We start from the raw sequence: 19422 nt of genomic DNA on the forward strand, positions 1-19422 counted from the left end.
CGACATGGATAGTTATAGTTGTTGATGCACGCATTCAACGAGCTGTAGGCTGCAAGCGTTACGCAGCATTTTGTTTGCACGTCAGCACTCGACTTTGTCGGAAGTGCTCTCGGCGCTCCAATTGCACGCGCCCACGCTGCGAACTCAAACAATCATACATAGGCCTCGACATCTTCCCTACTCTGCATAAAGCAGGACTATCATTGAGCGCGGGAAGGGTCGGTGCCGACATGCAGACCACTCAACGCGTGCAGACGCCCCGGTCGAGACTGCCGGCCCTTGGCCGCTGCACGCCACGCCGTCTACATTTTGCTCGTCCGCAACATGTTGCAGCGCAGCAGCGACGTGCGGTGTTGGCGCACGGAGCAGCGACGGATGACACGCTCACGGCGGACGTGGTCATCGTTGGCGCAGGTGGGTGCTGGTGTGACGTTGGCTGTGCGGGATCGTCAAGCACGCCGCGCATAACGTTGTGGCCGGATGTCCATAAGACATCTGTGCAGTAAAGCTACACGGCTGTGGAGGGCTGTGAGGGGGGGCGCTGTGCGGGCTTGCGTTGGGCTGTGGGTGAGGCAGTACGCCGTACAGTCCTGGCCCGGGCCGGTGGGGGCCGTGCCCTCAGGCGTGGGTACCCATGCATCTAACCTCGACAGTCTCACCCGCCCACCCCGCCCCCACCCCCGCCACTGCGCCCGCAATCGTGTTCTTGCGCCTCCAGCCCACCTCACCCTCTTTGGCCCCTCCGCGGCCCCCCCGTCTCCCTCCTCACCCAGACACAACCCGCCCTGTCCCCACCCCACCCCTCACCTTCCACACGCTCTTACGCTCCCCCCCCACACCCACACCCACACCCACCCACCCACACACACACATACAAACACACACACATACATACACACACACTCACGCATACACTGTCTTTGCGCAACGTTTTCCTTGTGCTCTTTAACACACACTCACGTCTGGGCGGGCTTTCGTTTCGTTCTTTAACACACACACTCACCGCCACCGCCACCGCCACCGCTACCCCAGGCATTGTGGGGCTGTTCGCCGCCGCCGACCTGTTGAAGGCGGGTCTGTCCGTGGCGCTGCTGGAGCGGCAGGGGCTGTGCGCGGGAGCCACAGGCGCAGGTGCGTGATGCGGCAGCTCAATTGTGTTGATCGCCTAATATAAACTACCCACCCCACCCCACCCTACCGCGCCTGCTGTACCACACTGCCTGGCTACAACTTGATCTCTTCTTGACCAATCATTAATATCACCCCGCAGCCATCACACACCCGCGCCCCGCCCCAACCTCCACAGGCCAGGGCTACCTGTGGATGGCGCACCGCAACCCGGGCTCCGTGGGCTGGGCGCTGGCGGCTCGCAGTGTGGCGCTGTGGCAGCGGCTGGTGGCGGCGGACCCGGCCTTCCGGGCAGCCGTCGAGTGGCAGGTGAGAGCTGTGCAGGCCGTCGAGTGGCAGGTGCAGGGGTGGGAGGTGTGCCGGCAGCTGCTGGCGGGTGTGGGGTATGTGTGTGGGGGGGTGTGTGGGGGGGGTGGGGGGGAGGAGGGGTCGGGATGCGGGTTGGTGGGTGGGTTGGGGGGATGAGGGGTGGGTGAAGCGACTGTGCGCGCTTGGGTATGTGCCGGTGGGCGTAGGGGTGCGGACAGAGGGCAGGGCGTGCGCGCCCGTGTGCCCCCCTCCTGGCGCACTCCTCCGGTCGCCCGCTGCTGTGCCCTAAGCTACTACTCCCTACCCATTGCTTCTCCCCGCCTACGGCTCCCTCTCTCCCGCCCTCTCTCTCTCCCGCCCTCTCTCCCTACTCTCCCCCCCCACACACACACACGCCCCCAGGACTGCGGCTCGCTGCTAGTGGCCACCTCGCCCGCCGAGGCCGCCGCGCTGTCGGAGAGACAGATGCACCTCAACGAGGTCAGCACGCGCGGCTGAGGATCAGGGGGCGACATTCGGGGGCGAGGTCTTGGGTTCTTGGGGTTCGGACATCCCGCGCCCACAATGCCCGCACCTGCACCTGCAATCCCCGCGCCTGCACCTGCCCCCGCGCTCTGCGCGCCCCGACCCTGCCTGTGTCCCTGCCTACCGACCCTGCCTACGCGTGTCTTTCCTGGCCGGCTGCCCGGGGGCGCAGGTGGGTGTGCGCGCCAGCTACATGGACGGGCGGCGGCTGGCAGACGCGGAGCCGGGGCTGGCGCTGCCGCACGGCGGCGCGGCGCTGCTGGTACAGGCAGACACGCAGATTGTGAGCGCGGGATGGAGCGTGTGTGTGTTCAAACAAAACAAAACGAAGCCCCGCCCAGAGGGTGCCGGAGTTGCTTGTGTGTGTGTGTGTGTGTGTGTGTGTGTGTGTGTGTGTGTGCGTGTGTGGCAGCGTGGACAGTGGTGGTTCAGCGGTGGCTATGATCTCCCGGGCTGTGAACGCTTGCATGCTTCCGCACGTAGACACGCATACACGTACACCAGAAGCGTACATGTGCTTTCCATCGCTTGTACTGCCTACAGTACACCATCAAGAACAACGCACAAACAGGCAGCCGTGTCTTGATGCCATCTCACGAACTCTCAAAATTGTCCCTCTCATGTGTGCGCAGAACGGGCGCAAGGCGGCGCACGTCCTGTTGGAGCAGTGCCGCGCTGCGCCCGGCTTCACCGACGTCATGGGCGAGGGCGGGGAGGTGCAGGTGAGGGCGGGGAGGTGCAGGTGAGGGCGGGGAGGTGCAAGTGAGGGCGGGGAGGTGCAGGTGAGCGGCTAGCGGCTGGGGCGGCTGCAGGCCTGGAGGCGGAGGCGGGGCCTGGGGGGGGTGTAGATATCAGCTCAAAGTAGACCAAACTGAGCCAAACTAGCGGAGCGCAGGCAGTGTTAGTTGCAAGAGGTAATGCTTGTGGAAGGCGCCGGGGGGGGGGGGTTCGCGGCAGGGGTCACGGTGTCCCTCGGGAGTGTGCAAATCAATGGCTTCAGTAATTAGATGGACATACAACAACTCGCATAAGAAATCTCTGTCCTTCTTTGGCCGTCGTGACGCTGGTGCCCACGACCTTGGCGCACACAGGGGCTGGAGCTGGCGGCGGGCCCGGGGGGTGGACACGTGGTGCAGACCAAGGGCGGCAGGTGGGTGGGTGTGGGTGGGTGTGGGGAAAGGCACGAGGTGTGGTGAGGCCGGGACCGCCGGTAGCAGCCCAAGGGGGCCGCAGGCCAGCGCGGATGTGCGTGCTTTTTGGTGGAATGTGTGATGCGCCACGTGTGCCGAGGCGCAGGCGGCTGGGCGGGGCGAGGTGCCGCGTGCGTCACCGCTCGCCCATCGCCGGTAATGCACCTCCACACCTGTTTTCCCCCGCGTGGCAACAGCGCGCCTCCTCCTCCGCGTCCTCCGCATCCTTGTACACTTAGCTAGTCCATTATACGCTACCCGCCGGTAAGTGAATGCCCTGTGAACACCGCGCTGTGTCGTCCGTCGCGGCGGCTGTCTGGTGGCGCACGTGCAGGGTGCGGGCGCGCCACGCGCTGGTGCTGGCGGCGGGCGTGTGGACGGGCGGGCTGCTGGCGGCCGCCACACACGACCCCGAGTGGAAGGTATGCGTGTGTACGTGTGTACGTGTGTGCGTGTGCGCGTGTGTGTGTGGCGTGTGTGGCACAAACACCTGACCCGTGTGACCCGTGTGAGCCGTGTAACTCCGAGTGCCGTCTCCGGGTGCTGTCTTATTACTCCTTCTTCGATCATGCCTGTGTGCAAACCGTGGCACGTAATCATGCATGGTGTGCGCACACCCTGCCCTTGCAAGCGTCCTGCCTCTGCCCACAGCCTGCCCACGGCCTGCCCACAGCGCCTTGGCAACACCCCGCACACATACCCCGCACACACCCCGCGCACATCCCGCACACACCTGCACACGCCTACACACACTCCGCCCATGCCCCGCACACACCGCACACACGCCCCACCGCAGGCGCTGCTGCAGCCGCGGCGCGGCCACCTGCTGGAGCTGCCCCAGCCGGCGGGCATGCCGCGGGTGGTACATGGCATGATGGAAATGAGCTACACCAAGGTGTGCGCGTGCGTGTGCCGTGTGTGTGCCGTGTGTGCCGTGTGTATGCGTATGCCTGTGTGCGGCAGGTGCGGCACCCGCGTAACTCCTGCATCCCGCCAGCCCCACCTTCCTCCACACACGCCCGTCCCCTCGCCCCCTCACGCCCCCTCACGCCCCCTCTCGCCCCCTCTCGCCCCCTCTCGCCCCCCCCTGCGCTTGCTCTCACAGCACTATGCGCACGCCTCCGCCCCCACCGCCCCCGTGTCCGCCCCCGTGTCCGCCCCCGTGTCCGCCCCCATGTCCGCCCCCGCCCCCGGGTCCGGGTCCGCCGAGGTGGACATCACCTTCACCGCCACCACCAGCGCCAGCGGCTCGCTACTCATCGGTGGGTGCCGGGCATAGGGTCGTGTGGGCATGGGGCCGTGTGGGGCGGGGCCGTGTGAAGCCGGGCCGTGTGGGGCGGGGCCGTGTGGGGCCGGGCCGTGTGGGGCATAGGGCCGTGTGGGGCATAGGGCCGTGTGGGGCGGAGGGCGGGCCATGGGGGCGGCCGTGTGGGGTGGGGCAATGTACCGTGGCATGGCAGCATGGGATAGGGCAGGGGGCAGGGGGCAGGGGGCAGGGGGCAGGCGGTACTGCAGCGGTGCGTCTGCTGACGCCCACCCTGACCCACTACCGATGCGCGCGCCCGCCCTCACGCATCAACCCCCCACCACCTACGTGCCAACCCCTCACCACCACACCACCACCACCACCACCACCACCACTGCTTCTTGGTTTGGTTGAGATTACATTGAGCCACCCCTTACCACCGCCACCGCCACCGCCACCACCACCACCCCACACCACAGGCAGCAGTCGTGAGTTCAGCGGCTGGGAGGCCACCCCCAGCCCAGCAGTGGTCTCAGCCATCATGCAGCGCGCCGCATTGTTCCTGCCCGGGCTACAGCCCGCGGCGGCGCAGGCCGCGGCGGCGGCGGCGGCTGGCGCCGGCAGCAGCAGCAGCAGCAGCAGCAGCAGTAGCGGTGACAGCGGCGTGCCGGGCATGTCGGTGCGGGTGGGGCTGCGCCCCTACGCGGTGGGAGGGCTGCCCATGGTGGGACCTGTGGCGGGCGCACCAGGTGCGTGTGAGGGGGCGTGTGTGCGTGCTGCCATTCTCAACCCTTCCAACCGTCCCCTTCAACTCAAACGCCTTGCCACCACCACCACCACCACCACCACCACTACCACACACGCCGCAGGCTTGTTCGTGGCGGCAGGGCACGAGGGCTCCGGCCTGTGCATGGGCCCAGCCACGGGGCAGCTGCTCTCACGACACGTGCGCAAACACATGGGCGCCACCGCCACAGCCACCGCCCCCTCATCCTCGCCCTCCACAAGCGCGGCCGTGGCGCCTGCGGCGCCTGCTACGGCCGCGGCTGCCGGCACGAAGGCGGACAGTCTGGACACGGCCAGCTTTCAAGACCTGCTGCCTGACGTGCGGCGGAAGGCTGCGCTGGCGAAAGCGGGCACGAAGTGAGGCGGGCGAGACGGCGAGGGAGCATTGGCTCGGAGCGCAAGTTGCGTTGTTGTGATTGTTGTTGTTTGTTGTCGTTGTTCGTTCAGGCAGGACACGCATGTATGGATTCCTGGGGTTGCCCAAGCCCTCGCGCGTACGCTGTGCAGTGGGAGCGTGTCAGTGTAGAACTTGACGAGGTGGCGGCGCGAGCCAAGACGCACCGATGTTTGCGATTGTACGGTCGCAGTCCCGATTAGTGTGCAGTGTATTCACAGACCCCAACATTTTACAGTTGACCACTGGACGGCATACGAGCGCGCGGCTGGTCGAACGCCGGAGTCAGTGTATGTGGATCTGTGAGTCAGTATGGGGCCACAGGCTACTGCGGTCAATGTGTATGTCCGTTGATGTGAGGAGCTAGATAGTTCGATTTTGTCTCCGCGCTAGCCCTCTTACACGTCCTGAGTGGTCGTCTGTTCTAGGCGCAAGCGCAACACATTCCTTTGGCGTGTGTGGACGCGGTGTTGGCGACAGCCACGGACGGCCCTAGTACACCGTGGGCATGCCGCATCCGGGGAGGGCACTGTAATCGCAGCTCAGCTCTTACATCTCGTGCCGTGGGACCTCTGTCGCGGCCCCGGTGCTCCACCGCCGCCATTGGCACCTCTTGTCCTGCTGTGCGATGGCTTGCCGCGTCTGCATGAATCCCCCTCAGCGACCCGTACTTCCCGAAGTTCCCGTAGCCATATTATTGATGCGCACACATGCGCACACGCACATGCGTTTCTCGTCCTTAATCACACACATACCGTACACACACACACATATGCCGTTCACGAACAGAGGGGTAGCTACAGCCCAGCACCAGTTGCAGCGCGCAACCCATTTCACACAACAGTGTCTACGCATGCAACAATCACACGATTGTTCACAGCATGCGGCTGTAACAATCTTCATACATACCCAGTTCCCGGCGATAAGCTCGCAGCTCATTCCATTGATCTGCAATGCGAATTACGTGTCATCACAAATGGCATTGACATAACACCGCCACGCCTATCCGACTTCCCACACGCCGCGTTCCCTTGGGGCGAAGGGCCACCTTTCTTGTCAGAAGTACGAGAGGGGGGAGCCTCAAAGGTGCGCTTGCCATGCCGATACCCCTGGCAGATCACTCTCCTGCGCCTAATGGAACACGAAACTAACCTAGCCATGCCCACAATCCCCGGTGCGTGGGTCCTCCGAACTATTCAGTATTCCACGCTTTCAACACTTCTGTCATGCTTGCTAATGATAACGTGAACAGGGCTCTCATGCACAAAGGTCCGCTAGTGTGACAGACCGCACCGCAGCCAAAGCGAAGGAAGCATTCTTAATATGTCGAGGCATGTGGCATGCGAGTTAGGCCCAAACATGCATTGAATTATGGTATATATGCTTTAGATACGGTTACTAGCTCGGGCACTGACCCGCCAACGCAGGGCGATTGCCCCTTCGACTCTCCCGGTCCCTAACCAGCCTCAGTGCTGACACGACCTGGTGCCCAGGACAGAGAACGACTTAGAAGCAGCCGCCAACAACAACCTTAGCCAACCCCCACATGGCGGGGCGCAATGCGGCAGTCAAGTTGCAGCACCACACAACCGTCGTGGGGAGCCGTTGACCTGCTTCCGATCCCGCACAGCTCGTGCAACCGCCAAGTGCCTTGCTTATTTGCATGCTAGGTGCCCACGGGGCGCAATGCCGACTGACCATTTACTTGGGCAGCTGCTTGCGGGGAGGGGTGCGGCGGGGCGGGGGCGACGCGCGGCGGATGGCGGGTGGCGGAGAGTTGGGGGGCGAGGGAGGGCTGGGCGGCGGCGGGGCGGGGGTACGGCAGAACGTGCCCTGAGTGAAGAAGTCGGCGGGGGGCGGGGGGTTGTAGACCAGGTCGCAGCAGATGGGCACGCCTGCAGCCATACACACACGCACACGCAAGGGTCAGTGCTGTTCAACAGCAAGCAACCGTTATCATCAAAGACGCCCGGGTGTTTCCATATCCAACAAACATGCATGCAATGGGCGGCGGAACGAATAAGTGTCACCCACGTGCGGGAGCAGCTTAGAATTGCACTCAAAACTTGCGCCGATGCACGTCGTTTCCAACTCTTGCCCACCCCTGTCCACCAAGGCACCACTCACTGTCCTCGGGCGATGGGTACAGAACCAGGGAGCGAAGGGCGTCGGCGGCGGGCGGCACGCGGCTGACAAACACGTTGGGAGCCGCACCGAACAGGTTGCCGTCCTGAAAGTAGGTACGCGCGTGCGTGAGTCGAGCGGTGCGGCACACCACGGACAGTGTCAGAGCGTCATCGTGCCCGGTACGTACCTCTGCACAACGAATCCCAACGCTGCCGGTTGGGTTGCAAGGGTGCCGTGTGCTGCGCGTCCCGGTTTTGCTCCTCTCGCGCGGCCCCACTAACTCCTATTCGTCGCGCTTCCACTCCCGCTTAGTCACTACTTTCTCCGTCCCCCCTCAGCCTCACCTCGGTGGTGTTGGAGTTCTCCTTGTTGAACCAGATCATGTTAAAGCGGTCGTCGCCGCGGCTGGCGTTGTGGCGGTACAGGTCGTTGGGGTTGGAGCAGTTCCCGATGAAGCCTATGGAGGCGCGTGTGTATGTTTGTGTGTGTGTACATGTGTGTCCCCGCCCCCCTGGCCGATTCCCATCAGCCCCACGCCATGTGTCCACCTGCTCACCGTAGCCGTTGATCTGGCGTCCGGCGTACGGCTGGCCGTTGAGTGTGATGTTCACGTCCATGTCAATGCAGGTGGTGGCGCGGTCCGTGCAGTTGCCTATGCGCGTTGTGGGTGGTGGGTACTGGGTTGGGAGGCAGGGGTAGCCAGATGGGAGAGAGGGTCACATGCGGCGGGGGGAGCCACACTGGGGAGCCAGGCCAGAGCGGGGCCAGAGGCTGAGTAATGCAAGAGTGCAAGACTCGGCGCGCCCTGCGCCGCCTGGTCTGCGCCCCGGGATGCCGGCGTCCCCCACAATCCAGAGGTCCTACCATCAAGATAGTAGAAGATAGAAGCACTTCCGGAGACAACCTGGATAGGCGAGGCCGGCGACGGAAACGCGGGCAGGGGGCCGAGGTTCGCCGAGTCTGGCACCGGCGCGAAACTTGAGCAGCTGGCGACCTGGTACCGGATGAACTCTTGACCTGAAAACATGTGATGTTAGTGCCGAAACATAAACTCCATCAAAGCACTGGATCATTACCCAGCCTCGCTTTGTGTGACCGCGAGTGCGAGCGATCGACGTGCACGGCATACCTGGCGACGGCTCCGGCAAGAAAGTCCAGTCGTGAAGACCACCGCTGCACCATCGAATAATCGGCAATCAGTGGAATGGTTCGCGGCGCTGTCAGTGATTTGGTTTTGCTTAACCGAAATTATTCAGAAGTCGCGCCGGCATCCGATCCGAGCCTCTTACCCGTGGCCCATAACGCTGGATACTAGCGCAAATGCGCTGAGCGCGACGAAGGCGAGGGACCAGGCCATTTTCCTCGTGCAGAAGCGCGATGGCAAGTATATCACGGCTACACTCGAGCTTGGAAGGAAGGCTGTGTATTATGGCCTGTAAAAGAAGTTATATATATCTTACATGCCCATGCATGGCGACGCCCGATCTGCCTGACAAGTGGCTGGTGCGAGGTTCGATGGCGGACGCGCGCACTGGTACGCGGGGGACCGGAGTGCCGCCCGCCCGCCTCGCGGAGCCCCCCTTGTGCCTCCAGGGCCCCTCGATGCTGCAGGCAAGTGCTTTCAATACTGTAGACAACTGGCTGCGTGTGATTGCAAATGATCTTGCAGGAACGCCACGGACGCGTTGGTCCATACTAGGAGGATGGAATCCCCACAAGCGCGTGCCATGTAACTCATGTTCGTGATACCAGATCGGGATTCTACGAATTCGTAGCAGGTCAATTTATGGGGATCGCGTTTTGGCTGCTGTTTTGGCCAAGGCGTTAGCTACTGGGGCCACATGGATAAACCCATGCTTTATGTATGCTCATGCTTACGTACGCTCATGCCGGCTCATGCACAGCAGTTTTTGGCTGCACACTAAGCCAGTGGTAGCAAACTACTGGGCTTATGGGCTTTGGTTGTCATTTAGTCACGTAAGAGTAAAATGAACTGTAGTGCTACATTACCGTGTTGTCACTCAAGGCCGGGTGCGACAGCTGGCCCCGGCAGCAACATTCCGAGAACATCTCGCGCGCGGCAGTGCAGCAGCTTGCTGGTACCAGATTCTGGGCAGCTGTCAATACATACACATTAAGACGCACAAAGCAATGTTGCGTACTGTGTGCAGCTTGGCGCAAAATCCGGGGGCGGGGGAGGGGCTGCTGGGGACAACTGCGGAGACCCCAGTCACGAACTTACTTGCCAGTCGGCTCTTTGCCCCGGGATACATTCCAACGCAATATTATGTATCTCAATAGCAACTTAGGTTGATGCTCGATCGAGCGCACTTTGGCCCAACCGTGCCCGTACATACCTATCGGGCTGGCGGTGCAAGCGAGCAGTCACAAAACGCATACTGGGATGACAGGACCGCTTACATCACCCCCTTAGAAGGGTGCGTCCTCGAACCCATTTTTGCTGGCGCCGGTCAGCTGGTTAAGCACTCAGCGTGCAAGGACTGGGAGCATGGGTGGAAGCAGGGGGCACCGTTAAGTAAAACGTCGTGGACCCTCCCTACCCACCCCCACGACGCCCTGAACAAGAACGTACGGCAGTGGTTGACCTGACCGTTTGCGGACCGTGATGTGCTGCCAGATATCCTATGGCTCCTCTAGGGCAGTATGGATGCTCTCAAGCCCCTGTCGACCTCTCAAGCACTAGAGCAGCACAGCTTACCATGCATGGCGAGTCTGTCAGCGCTCGTATCTTACGAAGGCTGGGGCGGCGTCAGTGGCCGAATTCCTTAAAATGGCTTCGTTTGGTTGACGAAACAGGCTGCCGCCGCTTCGTTCACCCCCAAAGTTTTTCCGGGGGCTCCGCGCCCGACCCGCACGGTTCGTGTGCGGTGGTGTCGGCGATCTCGGCGGACGCCAATCAGTGCTCGTATCTTAAGAAGGCAGGTGCGGCGCCAGTGACAGATTTCCGAAATAGGGCATCTTTAATTTTCAGAAACCCGCTGCCGCCGCATATTTCATCCCAAAATTTTCCGGGGGCTCCGCCCCGACTTATGCACGGTTCGTGTCAAGCCAGGGGTGTGGCAGGCCTTTCAGCAATCTCTCAATCTCCCATTCGTGCCGTGCATCCATCTCAAAACAGAAACTCCACACAAACTACAGCGTGCGCGGTAAGGTTGCTGTTGCCCCCAGCCCACGTTCCGGCTCCGGCACAGCAAAATATTCCGCCGCACGGGATGTGCCCCTTTTACAGCATGCGGGGTGAGGTTGCTGCTGCCCCCAGCCCACGTTTCGGCTCCGGCTGTCCGGCACAGCAAAATATTCCGCCGCACGGGATGTGCCCCTGTTACAGCGTGCGGGGTGGTTGCTGAAAAAGCACCGGCTCTATGGCTCCATGGCAAAATGTGGCCCATCCCCACGCCAAACCCCAGTGCCCTCTCCCACGCTCATCACGCTCACCCACCCACGTCCCTAGGCACTTGCTTTGCCCTTTTCATGTCCCATATACCCACGTCCCTATCTTGGTTTGCCCCCACGGCACCAGCAGGACACGGCCGTAGATAGCGTTTCCTGGGGAACCTCAGTCAGTCAGTCACCCTTGCCTTGGGCCCGGACAAGTGACAGAAACCCCCTAAAATGTCTTCTGCGAATCTCAGAAAGACCCCTCCAAACCTGAAGCGTTTCCACAGGTTTTTGGCCACAAGAATAAACAAGGGGTGTCAGCTTTGTACAGCTGGAAAATGGGCTGAGCCCCTAGAGCAAGGGATGTGACGATGGGTACCGGCGACATAAACAGCACCCTTGCAAGCCCAGACTGGCAAAGGGGCATACCAAAGGCACCGCCACGCCCTGTCCACGCCACTCCACACATGAGCCCGTGATACCTCATTCCAAATCCCTCACAAGCACCACAAACGGCTAGTGGGGCTCGGGCGCGTGATCCGGGGTCGCGACATAATTAAGGCGGGATTGGCACGCATGGTTCGGCTGTTGCACAAACTTTCGACATTCTTGCCCCAAGACGCTTGTCGTCGACATGTTTTGATACATGGGTGTAAGATATTCAGGACCCGAGAGCTATACTCGCGGACTGAAGAAAGTCAAGATGTCCATGGACTTGCGAGGTCGCTTCTCGCTCCGGCCGAGTTTTCCCTGCCGCCTATTTTTCTACAATAGGGAATAGCAATTAATAATACGTGGCGCTCGCGGTTTGTGCCAGTATGGTACTTTTTGTCGACGCAGGCAGGCAGGCAGGCAGGCACGGACAGGGGCAATCCTGGGGGGCTTCGCCCCCCCTGGATCGCTTCGCTCAGGGGGCTCAGCCCAAAAATTTCTTTCGCCGGAGGCATTTTTGGGCAAATTTCTGTCGAAAAGAAGGAAGATACGAGCACTGACGCCAATAATTGCGCGGGAATGTAACAGTGAACCCAATGCCCCAGAACATTCTCAGATGTCGACACCGACACGACACGCACACTCCTCCCCTGCTTCCCGCGGACCCAACCTCACTCTCCCGCCGTCAGCACCCATAGATACAGCCCTCTGAGTCTTCTTACCATATGCCACGCAGGTTTCGGCCGTGGGGTAGCCGCTGGATCCCCCTTGCCCTTCGGCCAAAAGTGGCCGAAATCCCAAAAATGTCTTCGTCTGTTTGCCGAAAGACCCCCCAAGATCCCGTGCGTTTTGGCCGAAATTTCAAGTCAAGATCACAAAAATTTCTTCCGCCAGAGGCCTTTTTGGGCAAATTTCGTTCCGAACGAAGGAAGATACGAGCGCTGGAGGCTGTATGGCAGCCGTTGCGGCGCTGCGATAATCGGCCGCGGGCCTATAGACAGCTCGAGATTCCGGAAACCTGTTACATCTCGTACCGTGGGACGCAGTAGAGGTGGGACCCCTGTCACAGCCCTGGTGGTGCACCACAGCCACTGGCGCCACTCGTTCTATCGTAGAATGTCTTGCTGCGCCTGCATAAATCCGCCCCTCAGCGTCTCATATTCCCCGCCGAAATTCCCGTAGCCGTAATGCACTAATACTCCGCACATGCACGTGCGCGCACACATACACACACACACATATGCCGTTCACGAACAGAGGGGTAGCTACAGCCCAGCACCAGTTGCAGGGCGCAACACATTTCATACAACAGTGGCTTCACATGCAACAATCACACGAATGTTCACAGCATGCGGCTGTAACAATCCAGTTCCAGGCGATAAGCTCGCAGCTCTTTCTCTAATTGATCTGCAGCTCGAATCACGTGTCATCACAAATTGCATTCACAAACACCGCTCAGCCTTTCCATCCTCTCCCTCGAGGGGGGGAGCCTCCAAGGTGCGCTTGCCATGCCGCCGAGACCCCTGGCAGATCACTCTCCTGCGCCTGACACAGCCGAACACGAAATCTAGGCATGTCCACAATCCCTGGTGGATCCTCCGTACTAGCAGTATTCCGCGCTTTAAAAGTCCTGACAAGCTTGCTTATGTTAACGTACGTAAGCAGGGGCTCCGGTGCACGAAGGTCCGCCAGTGTGACAGACCGCACCGCAGCCTAAGCGACGGAAGCATTCTTAATATGTCGAGGCATGTGGCATGCGAGTTAGGCCCACACATGCAATTGAATTTTGGTATGCTCTAGATACGGTTACTGGCTCGGGCACTGACCCGCCAACGCAGGGCGATTGCCCCTTCGACTCTCCCGGTCATCCCTAACCAACCTCAGTGCTGACACGATCTGGTGCCCAGGACAGAGAACGACTGAAATAGCCCGCCAACAACAACCTTGGCCAACCCCCACATGGCGGGCGCAATGCGGGAGTCAGGCTGCAGCACCACACAGCCGTGGGGAGCCGTTGACCTGCCTCCGATCCCGCACAGCTCGTGCAACCGCCAAGTGCTTTACTGCTGAGTTGCTAGGTGCCCACGGCGTAATGTTGACTGACCATTTACTTGGGCAGCTGCTTGCGGGGAGGGGTGCGGCGGGGCGGGGGCGACGCGCGGCGGGTGGCGGGTGGCGGAGAGTTGGGGGGCGAGGGAGGGCTGGGCGGCGGCGGGGCGGGGGTACGGCAGAACGTGCCCTGGGTGAAGAAGTCGGCGGGGGGCGGGGGGTTGTAGACCAGGTCGCAGCAGATCGGCACGCCTGCAGCCATACACACACGCACACGCAGGGAGATGAGGTGTCAGTGCTTGCCAACAGCAATTGTGCTCATCAAAGACGCCCGGGTGTTTCCATATCCAACAAACATGCATGCAATGGGCGGCGGAATAGGCGGAACGAATAAGTGTCACCCACGTGCGGGAGCAGCTTAGAATTGCACTCAAAACTTGCGCCGATGCGCGGCTACAACACTCGCCCACCCCTGTCCACCAATCAAGGCGCCACTCACTGTCCTCGGGCGATGGGTACAGAACCAGGGAGCGAAGGGCGTCGGCGGCGGGCGGCACGCGGCTGATAAACACGTTGGGAGCCGCACCGAACAGGTTGCCGTCCTGAAAGTAGGTACGCGCGTGCGTGAGTCGAGCGGTGCGGCATACCATGGGCAGTCGAGGTTACGGAGCGAATTTATTTTGTTTGAGAACGCGGTATCAAAGGAGAAGGAAGGGGAAGGGTACAGCAACACACCGGCACACAACCTGCAACGCGAGCAAGCAGGATGTCAGAGACAGCCGCATCAACCACCATGAATGTCAGAGTGCGCAGCGTGCAGCGTGTCAAGACGCACTGACGTGGTGGCCACTGTGTTTCCAGCGTGCCTAGCCCGGTGCCTCTGCACAACGAACCCAAAGGTTGCTGTGTGCTGCAAGACCCGATTCCGCTCCTCTCGCGCGGCCCCACGAACTCCTCTTCATCACGCTCCTCCTCCCACTTAACAAGTCCTTCCTCCGTCCCCCCTCAGCCTCACCTCGGTGGTGTTGGAGTTCTCTTTTTTGAACCACACCATGTTAAAGCGGTCGTCGCCGCGGCTGGCGTTGTGGCGGTACAGGTCGTTGGGGTTGGAGCAGTTCCCGATAAAGCCTGTGTGTGTGTGTGTGTGTGTGTGTGTGTGTGTGTGTGTGTGTGTGTGTGTGTGTGTGTGTGTGTGTGTGTGTGTGTGTGTGTGTGTGTGTGTGTGTGTGTGTGCAGGGGGGCAGGGCGTGGGCAGGCGGCAAGAGCAGGGCTTCGCAAGGGATAGCGAAGCGGCAAGCGAGCTTGTGTGGGACGGCGGCGGTGATGTCCCCCTATGTACTGCGTAGTCATGACTGCCCCCCGCCCATAGCTTCCCCTTTGCCCATAGCTTCCCCATCGCGCCAGATCAGCCTTCGCGTATGGCGTCTGAGCGGGCTCATGCCGGCAGCTGCTGACAGCCCGGTCCCCTCCCCAGGCCGATTCCCATCAGCCCCACGCCACGTGTCCACCCGCTCACTACGCTCACCGTAGCCGTTAACCTGGCGTCCCGCGTACGGCTGGCCGTTGAGTGTGATGTTCACGTCCATGTCAATGCTGGTGGTGGCGCGGTCCGTGCAGTTGCCTGCAGGAGTTGTGGGTGGTGGGTGGTGGGTGCTGGGTAGGGAGACAAAGGAAACAGGCGGGAGAGAGGGTCACGTGCGGCGGGCCAGCGCGGGGCCAGAGGCTGAGTACCGTAATGCAAAACTCCGCGCGCCCTGCGCCGCCTGGTCTGCGCCCTGGGATGCCGGCGTCCCCCACAATCCAGAGGTCCTACCGTCAAGATAATAGAAGATAGAAGCGCTGCCGGAGACAACCTGGATAGACGAGGCCGGCGACGGAAACGCGGGCAGGGGGCCGAGGTTCGCCGAGACTGGCACCGGCGCGAAACTTGAGCAGCTAGCAACCTGGTGCCGAATGAACTCTCGGCCTGCAACCATGTGATGTAGCGCCTAAAGTTAGACTCCATCAAGCTCTGGATCATTACCCAGCCTCGGTTTGGGTGACCGCGAGTGCGACCGGCGTGCATGGCATACCTGGCGACGGCTCCGGCAAGAAAGTCCAGTCGTGAAGACCACCGCTGCACCATCGAATAGTCGGCAATCAGTGGAATGGTTCGCGGCGCTGTCAGTGACGGCGCCTTACTTGGTTTACCCAAAGAGTCAGAAGTCGCGCCGGCATCCGATCCAAGCCTCTTACCCGTGGCCCATAACGCTGGATACTAGCGCAAATGCGCTGAGCGCGACGAAGGCGAGGTACCAGGCCATTTTCATCGTGCAGAAGCGCGATGGCAAGTATATCACGGCTACACTCGAGCTTGGAAGGAAGGCTGTATATTATGGCCTGTAAAAGAAGTTATATACATCTTACTTGCCCATGCATGGCGACGCCCGATCTGCCTGACAAGTGGTGCGAGGTTCGATGGCGGACGCGCGCACTGGTACGCGGGGGACCGGAGCGTACCGGAGTGCCGCCTGCCCGCCTCGCGGAGCCCCCCTTGTGCCTCCAGGGCCCCTCGATGCTGCAGGCAAGTGCTTTCAATACTGTAGACAACTGGCTGCGTGTGATTGCAAATGATCTTGCAGGAACGCCACGGACGCGTTGGTCCATACTAGGAGGATGGAATCCGGACAGGTAGGCGCGTGTTCGGGTTACTTTCTAACCATTGCAAAATGCTGAACAGAGTGATTAAGAATGAACGTTGTTTTCATGCATTCATATATGAAGCCTGCGGCTGTAGGTGTCGAGTGCGGCGGTGTGAGCCAGGTGTGTCGTCTGACTCGCTCGACAACCGGGTGGTCGCAAACCGACAGAACTACCCGCTCTAAACTTCAGAAAGGCTGCACGTGTGAATTGTAGTATGTACGCATTTGCCACAAAGCGCCCGGCAGAACTTGGGCGCGCTGGAACGGGAGCCGAGCAAGCTAGGCGTGTTTGCTCACGGTGATGCTCCAGTCGCGGCCATCATCATCAGCGCCCCCACTTACTTGTTTCTCTCCCATAACCCTGCCACCCTGCCCGCCGCCACTCTCGTTACGGCTATTATTGCGGAGCCCACCTGAGCGTCTCTCATGGAGATGTGAGCTGACGCTAAAATGTAACGGCCAATGCGGATGTTACAGAGGGCGGGGACAGTCCCAGCACCCGAAGACGCCGAGCCATCACATGCTATCAGGGCCCAACTTGACTGCACCAGCCCCGACTTTGCTGCAAACCCTCCCGCGGTCAACGTCCGTGTGACTCCGCGCACAGTGAGTCCTAGCCAAGCCTCAACCCGCCAGAGCCCCACCGCTGTGCCTCAACGCCACAAGCCTCGGTTTCTACAAGGACACGAATGCACGTCATGCTCACCACCTTGTAACCACACACAACAACAACAAGCATAGGCACAGGAGTGCCGGGAATTGTCCAGGCCGCAGCACACACGCACAGCGCACGCACTAACCAGGGCGCAAGCGTCCAGGCACTAGAACGGTCGCCCACACGTGCGTCCTGCCCACACACCAAGCCCCCAACCACCCACAACTTCTCACGGTGAGGGAGGCGGGAAATCAGCGTCATACGGCAAGCGCAATAGCATGCCGTCACCAACAGCCCGAGAGATGAAAGGATGCGCAGACGGCACAGTGTCCCAACCTACCCTTTATTTGGCCTGATACTCAAAGTCACAAACGTCTGGAGACGACCCCAGAAGTCAGCTACGACGGCAAGTCCAATGCTCAGCACCCGCCGGGCCGACGGCAGCTTCGCTCGCGCCGCCAGCCCGGCCATAACCATACGTAATAAGCTGCCGACCAAAGTCCAGGGCAGACATAACAGCGAGACACACCACATCCCACACAGCAGGTGGCGCCAGCCCCGCAGGCGGGCGCACCAACCACAACTCCTCACGAGAGAAGGCACTTAGAGCATCCTCTGGCATGAAACCCATAGCCATCCCCATGTTTTCTCGCAGGGACAGCACAACAGTGCAGCAGTCCCAAAACCAGTGACGCCGGTCCCCATCCAGCATGTCAACTAACCCCACACGCCCAACACGGGTCAACAGCAACGCCTTGCGCCCGCTCGCTAGCATGCCGTGGAAACGCCCAGCAAGAGTTGGCGGCCACACCAGGGGGGGGGTAGGAACGAACTTTTTTGACCCCATGCCACAAAACCTCCCGGACCCCCCGACCGACCGACCGACCGACCCCCCCTGCCGTACGACCCCCCAAAACCCCCTCAGAACCCCTTAGTTTTCTGTCAGGTTGGTGCCAATCGACTGCTCTCAGTGAGCTCTATCGCTATGTAAAATGATCCGTCTTGGGAACACACTTTGGCCGACCGACATGTGGACATGTAGACATGTCCACCCGTATGCCAACAAGTATCCTGATAGACTGGCCTTCTATGCAACGGCTTATTCCAATGTTTCTTGATAGTGCGAAATGTGCTGACACGTTCACCATGCAAAACCCGGCCGGCACCGGCTTGTCCCTGACCAGTTCCCCAGGCATTTCCCGAGATGCCGACATGCCGCTCCCCAAACTGCCCCAAACTATGCACGTTTGCTGAGCCTTGGGTATACCTATGCACGCATCGTGGAGCTGCACCCATTGCGCCGCGTGTTGCAGGACAGAAGCGCTAGGAACAAAACTTGGCACGAACCTGTGCAAAACTTCGTGGGACCCCAGACCGACCGACCGACCGACAACTTTGAGGGGTCATAACTTTGCATCCAGAAACCCATTTCCAATTTTGAAAGCGGATTCGTGACTTTCTCGTTGAGCTCTATCCATTTGAAGCATGGGGTCTGTTTCGGAAGATTCTACCCCCCCCCTGGCCACACGCCAAAGTGCTTCCTTATGATGATTCTCCCATTTCAGCGACCACAAGCGGGCCAAGGTGCACACGAAGGCCCCCGCCGCCAGGGCAGCCCCCACCCCCGACACACCCGCGTCGCACACATACTGCAAATGCTTAACCTTCAGGGCGGCTAACTGTGGAGCCATTGTAGCACGGTCCCCGCCTTCACCGTGTAGGCAGTGAGCAGGATGGGCGGCCCCCCGCACTGCAACCAGCCAAGCCCCCGCACCACCTGTTGCACCGACTCCGCCGTAGCACTCACGATACTCACGATGTCGGCCGCCGGGAGCGACAGCGCGCGGCGGCAAGTAAGCCCCCGAGCCAGCTGGGCGGCACGCGCGGCGGCAGCTCAGCCAGCGGGGAGAAGGGCCACCGCTGCCGCAAACCTGTCGGCCGCCGCTTGTGGCGACGCCGGCCCCGGCAGGGGCGACGGCAGGCGCGCCCGCGTACTCCAGTGCAGCACCCGCCGCCACACAGCAGTCACATACATCATTTCCCCACACGCTTCACCAAACCGGGAGCCCCACGCCTGAGGGCGCGCGTGTACATGCCTGCCGCAGTTCGTTCAGGCCGTCATGCGCTGCAACCAGCTGGCCCACACACGCCAGTCCCGGCAGAGCAAACAAATCCGCGAAAGCCACTTCCCACGTGCGGCCGTCCTCACAAAGCGCCGGGTTAGCCCACAACGGCACATGACTCACCCACGCGCCCGGCTCGGGCGGCGCCACAAGAGTCACCGCGGGCAATTCAGTCATGGCTTTCAGCAGGCGCGCACACGGCTTGCCCGCCGGGGTAAGCGGCTTATTTAGCACACGGTCCGCGGCCCCCCGCACCAACAAGCGCAGGGGCGTTGCCGCCGGGTGCACCTGGCGCAGGCACGCCGCTGCGACCCGGGTCCACGGGGGCACGTACGGCAGCAGACCACACACACCCAACACACACCGGACCGCGAGGCC

The 19422-nt window shown here is 61.2% G+C and overlaps 4 protein-coding genes across 4 annotated transcripts; 1 reads left to right on the plus strand and 3 right to left on the minus strand.

Moving 5' to 3' along the window:
- Positions 1-6: 6 nt before the first annotated feature.
- CHLRE_07g346800v5 (uncharacterized protein) lies at positions 7-6118 on the plus strand. Its single transcript, XM_043064479.1, has 12 exons — positions 7-414; positions 1033-1131; positions 1307-1437; positions 1840-1917; positions 2135-2245; positions 2595-2684; positions 3054-3112; positions 3487-3574; positions 3949-4047; positions 4258-4414; positions 4878-5147; positions 5268-6118. Exons 1-12 carry the CDS (start codon positions 231-233, stop codon positions 5543-5545), a joined length of 1644 nt encoding a protein of 547 aa, XP_042923047.1. The 5' UTR covers positions 7-230; the 3' UTR covers positions 5546-6118.
- A 2-nt stretch (positions 6119-6120) lies between these two features.
- CHLRE_07g346850v5 (uncharacterized protein) lies at positions 6121-9106 on the minus strand. The gene is made up of 7 exons (XM_043064480.1): positions 8995-9106; positions 8835-8878; positions 8570-8722; positions 8262-8357; positions 8050-8162; positions 7706-7808; positions 6121-7473 (listed from the first exon to the last, which is right to left on the minus strand). The coding sequence occupies exons 1-7, from the start codon at positions 9003-9005 to the stop codon at positions 7280-7282; spliced, it is 714 nt and encodes a 237-aa protein (XP_042923048.1). The 5' UTR covers positions 9006-9106; the 3' UTR covers positions 6121-7279.
- A 3439-nt stretch (positions 9107-12545) lies between these two features.
- CHLRE_07g346900v5 (uncharacterized protein) lies at positions 12546-15976 on the minus strand. Its single transcript, XM_043064481.1, has 7 exons — positions 15821-15976; positions 15658-15701; positions 15399-15551; positions 15111-15206; positions 14601-14713; positions 14085-14187; positions 12546-13837 (listed from the first exon to the last, which is right to left on the minus strand). Exons 1-7 carry the CDS (start codon positions 15886-15888, stop codon positions 13644-13646), a joined length of 771 nt encoding a protein of 256 aa, XP_042923049.1. The 5' UTR covers positions 15889-15976; the 3' UTR covers positions 12546-13643.
- Positions 15977-16820: 844 nt separating this feature from the next.
- CHLRE_07g346917v5 (uncharacterized protein) lies at positions 16821-19276 on the minus strand. The gene is made up of 2 exons (XM_043064482.1): positions 19168-19276; positions 16821-18791 (listed from the first exon to the last, which is right to left on the minus strand). Exons 1-2 carry the CDS (start codon positions 19219-19221, stop codon positions 18597-18599), a joined length of 249 nt encoding a protein of 82 aa, XP_042923050.1. The 5' UTR covers positions 19222-19276; the 3' UTR covers positions 16821-18596.
- Between the last annotated feature and the right edge of the window lie 146 nt (positions 19277-19422).

Source organism: Chlamydomonas reinhardtii, chromosome 7 (genome assembly GCF_000002595.2).
Source record: "Chlamydomonas reinhardtii strain CC-503 cw92 mt+ chromosome 7, whole genome shotgun sequence".
In the NCBI taxonomy this organism is placed as follows: domain Eukaryota; kingdom Viridiplantae; phylum Chlorophyta; class Chlorophyceae; order Chlamydomonadales; family Chlamydomonadaceae; genus Chlamydomonas; species Chlamydomonas reinhardtii.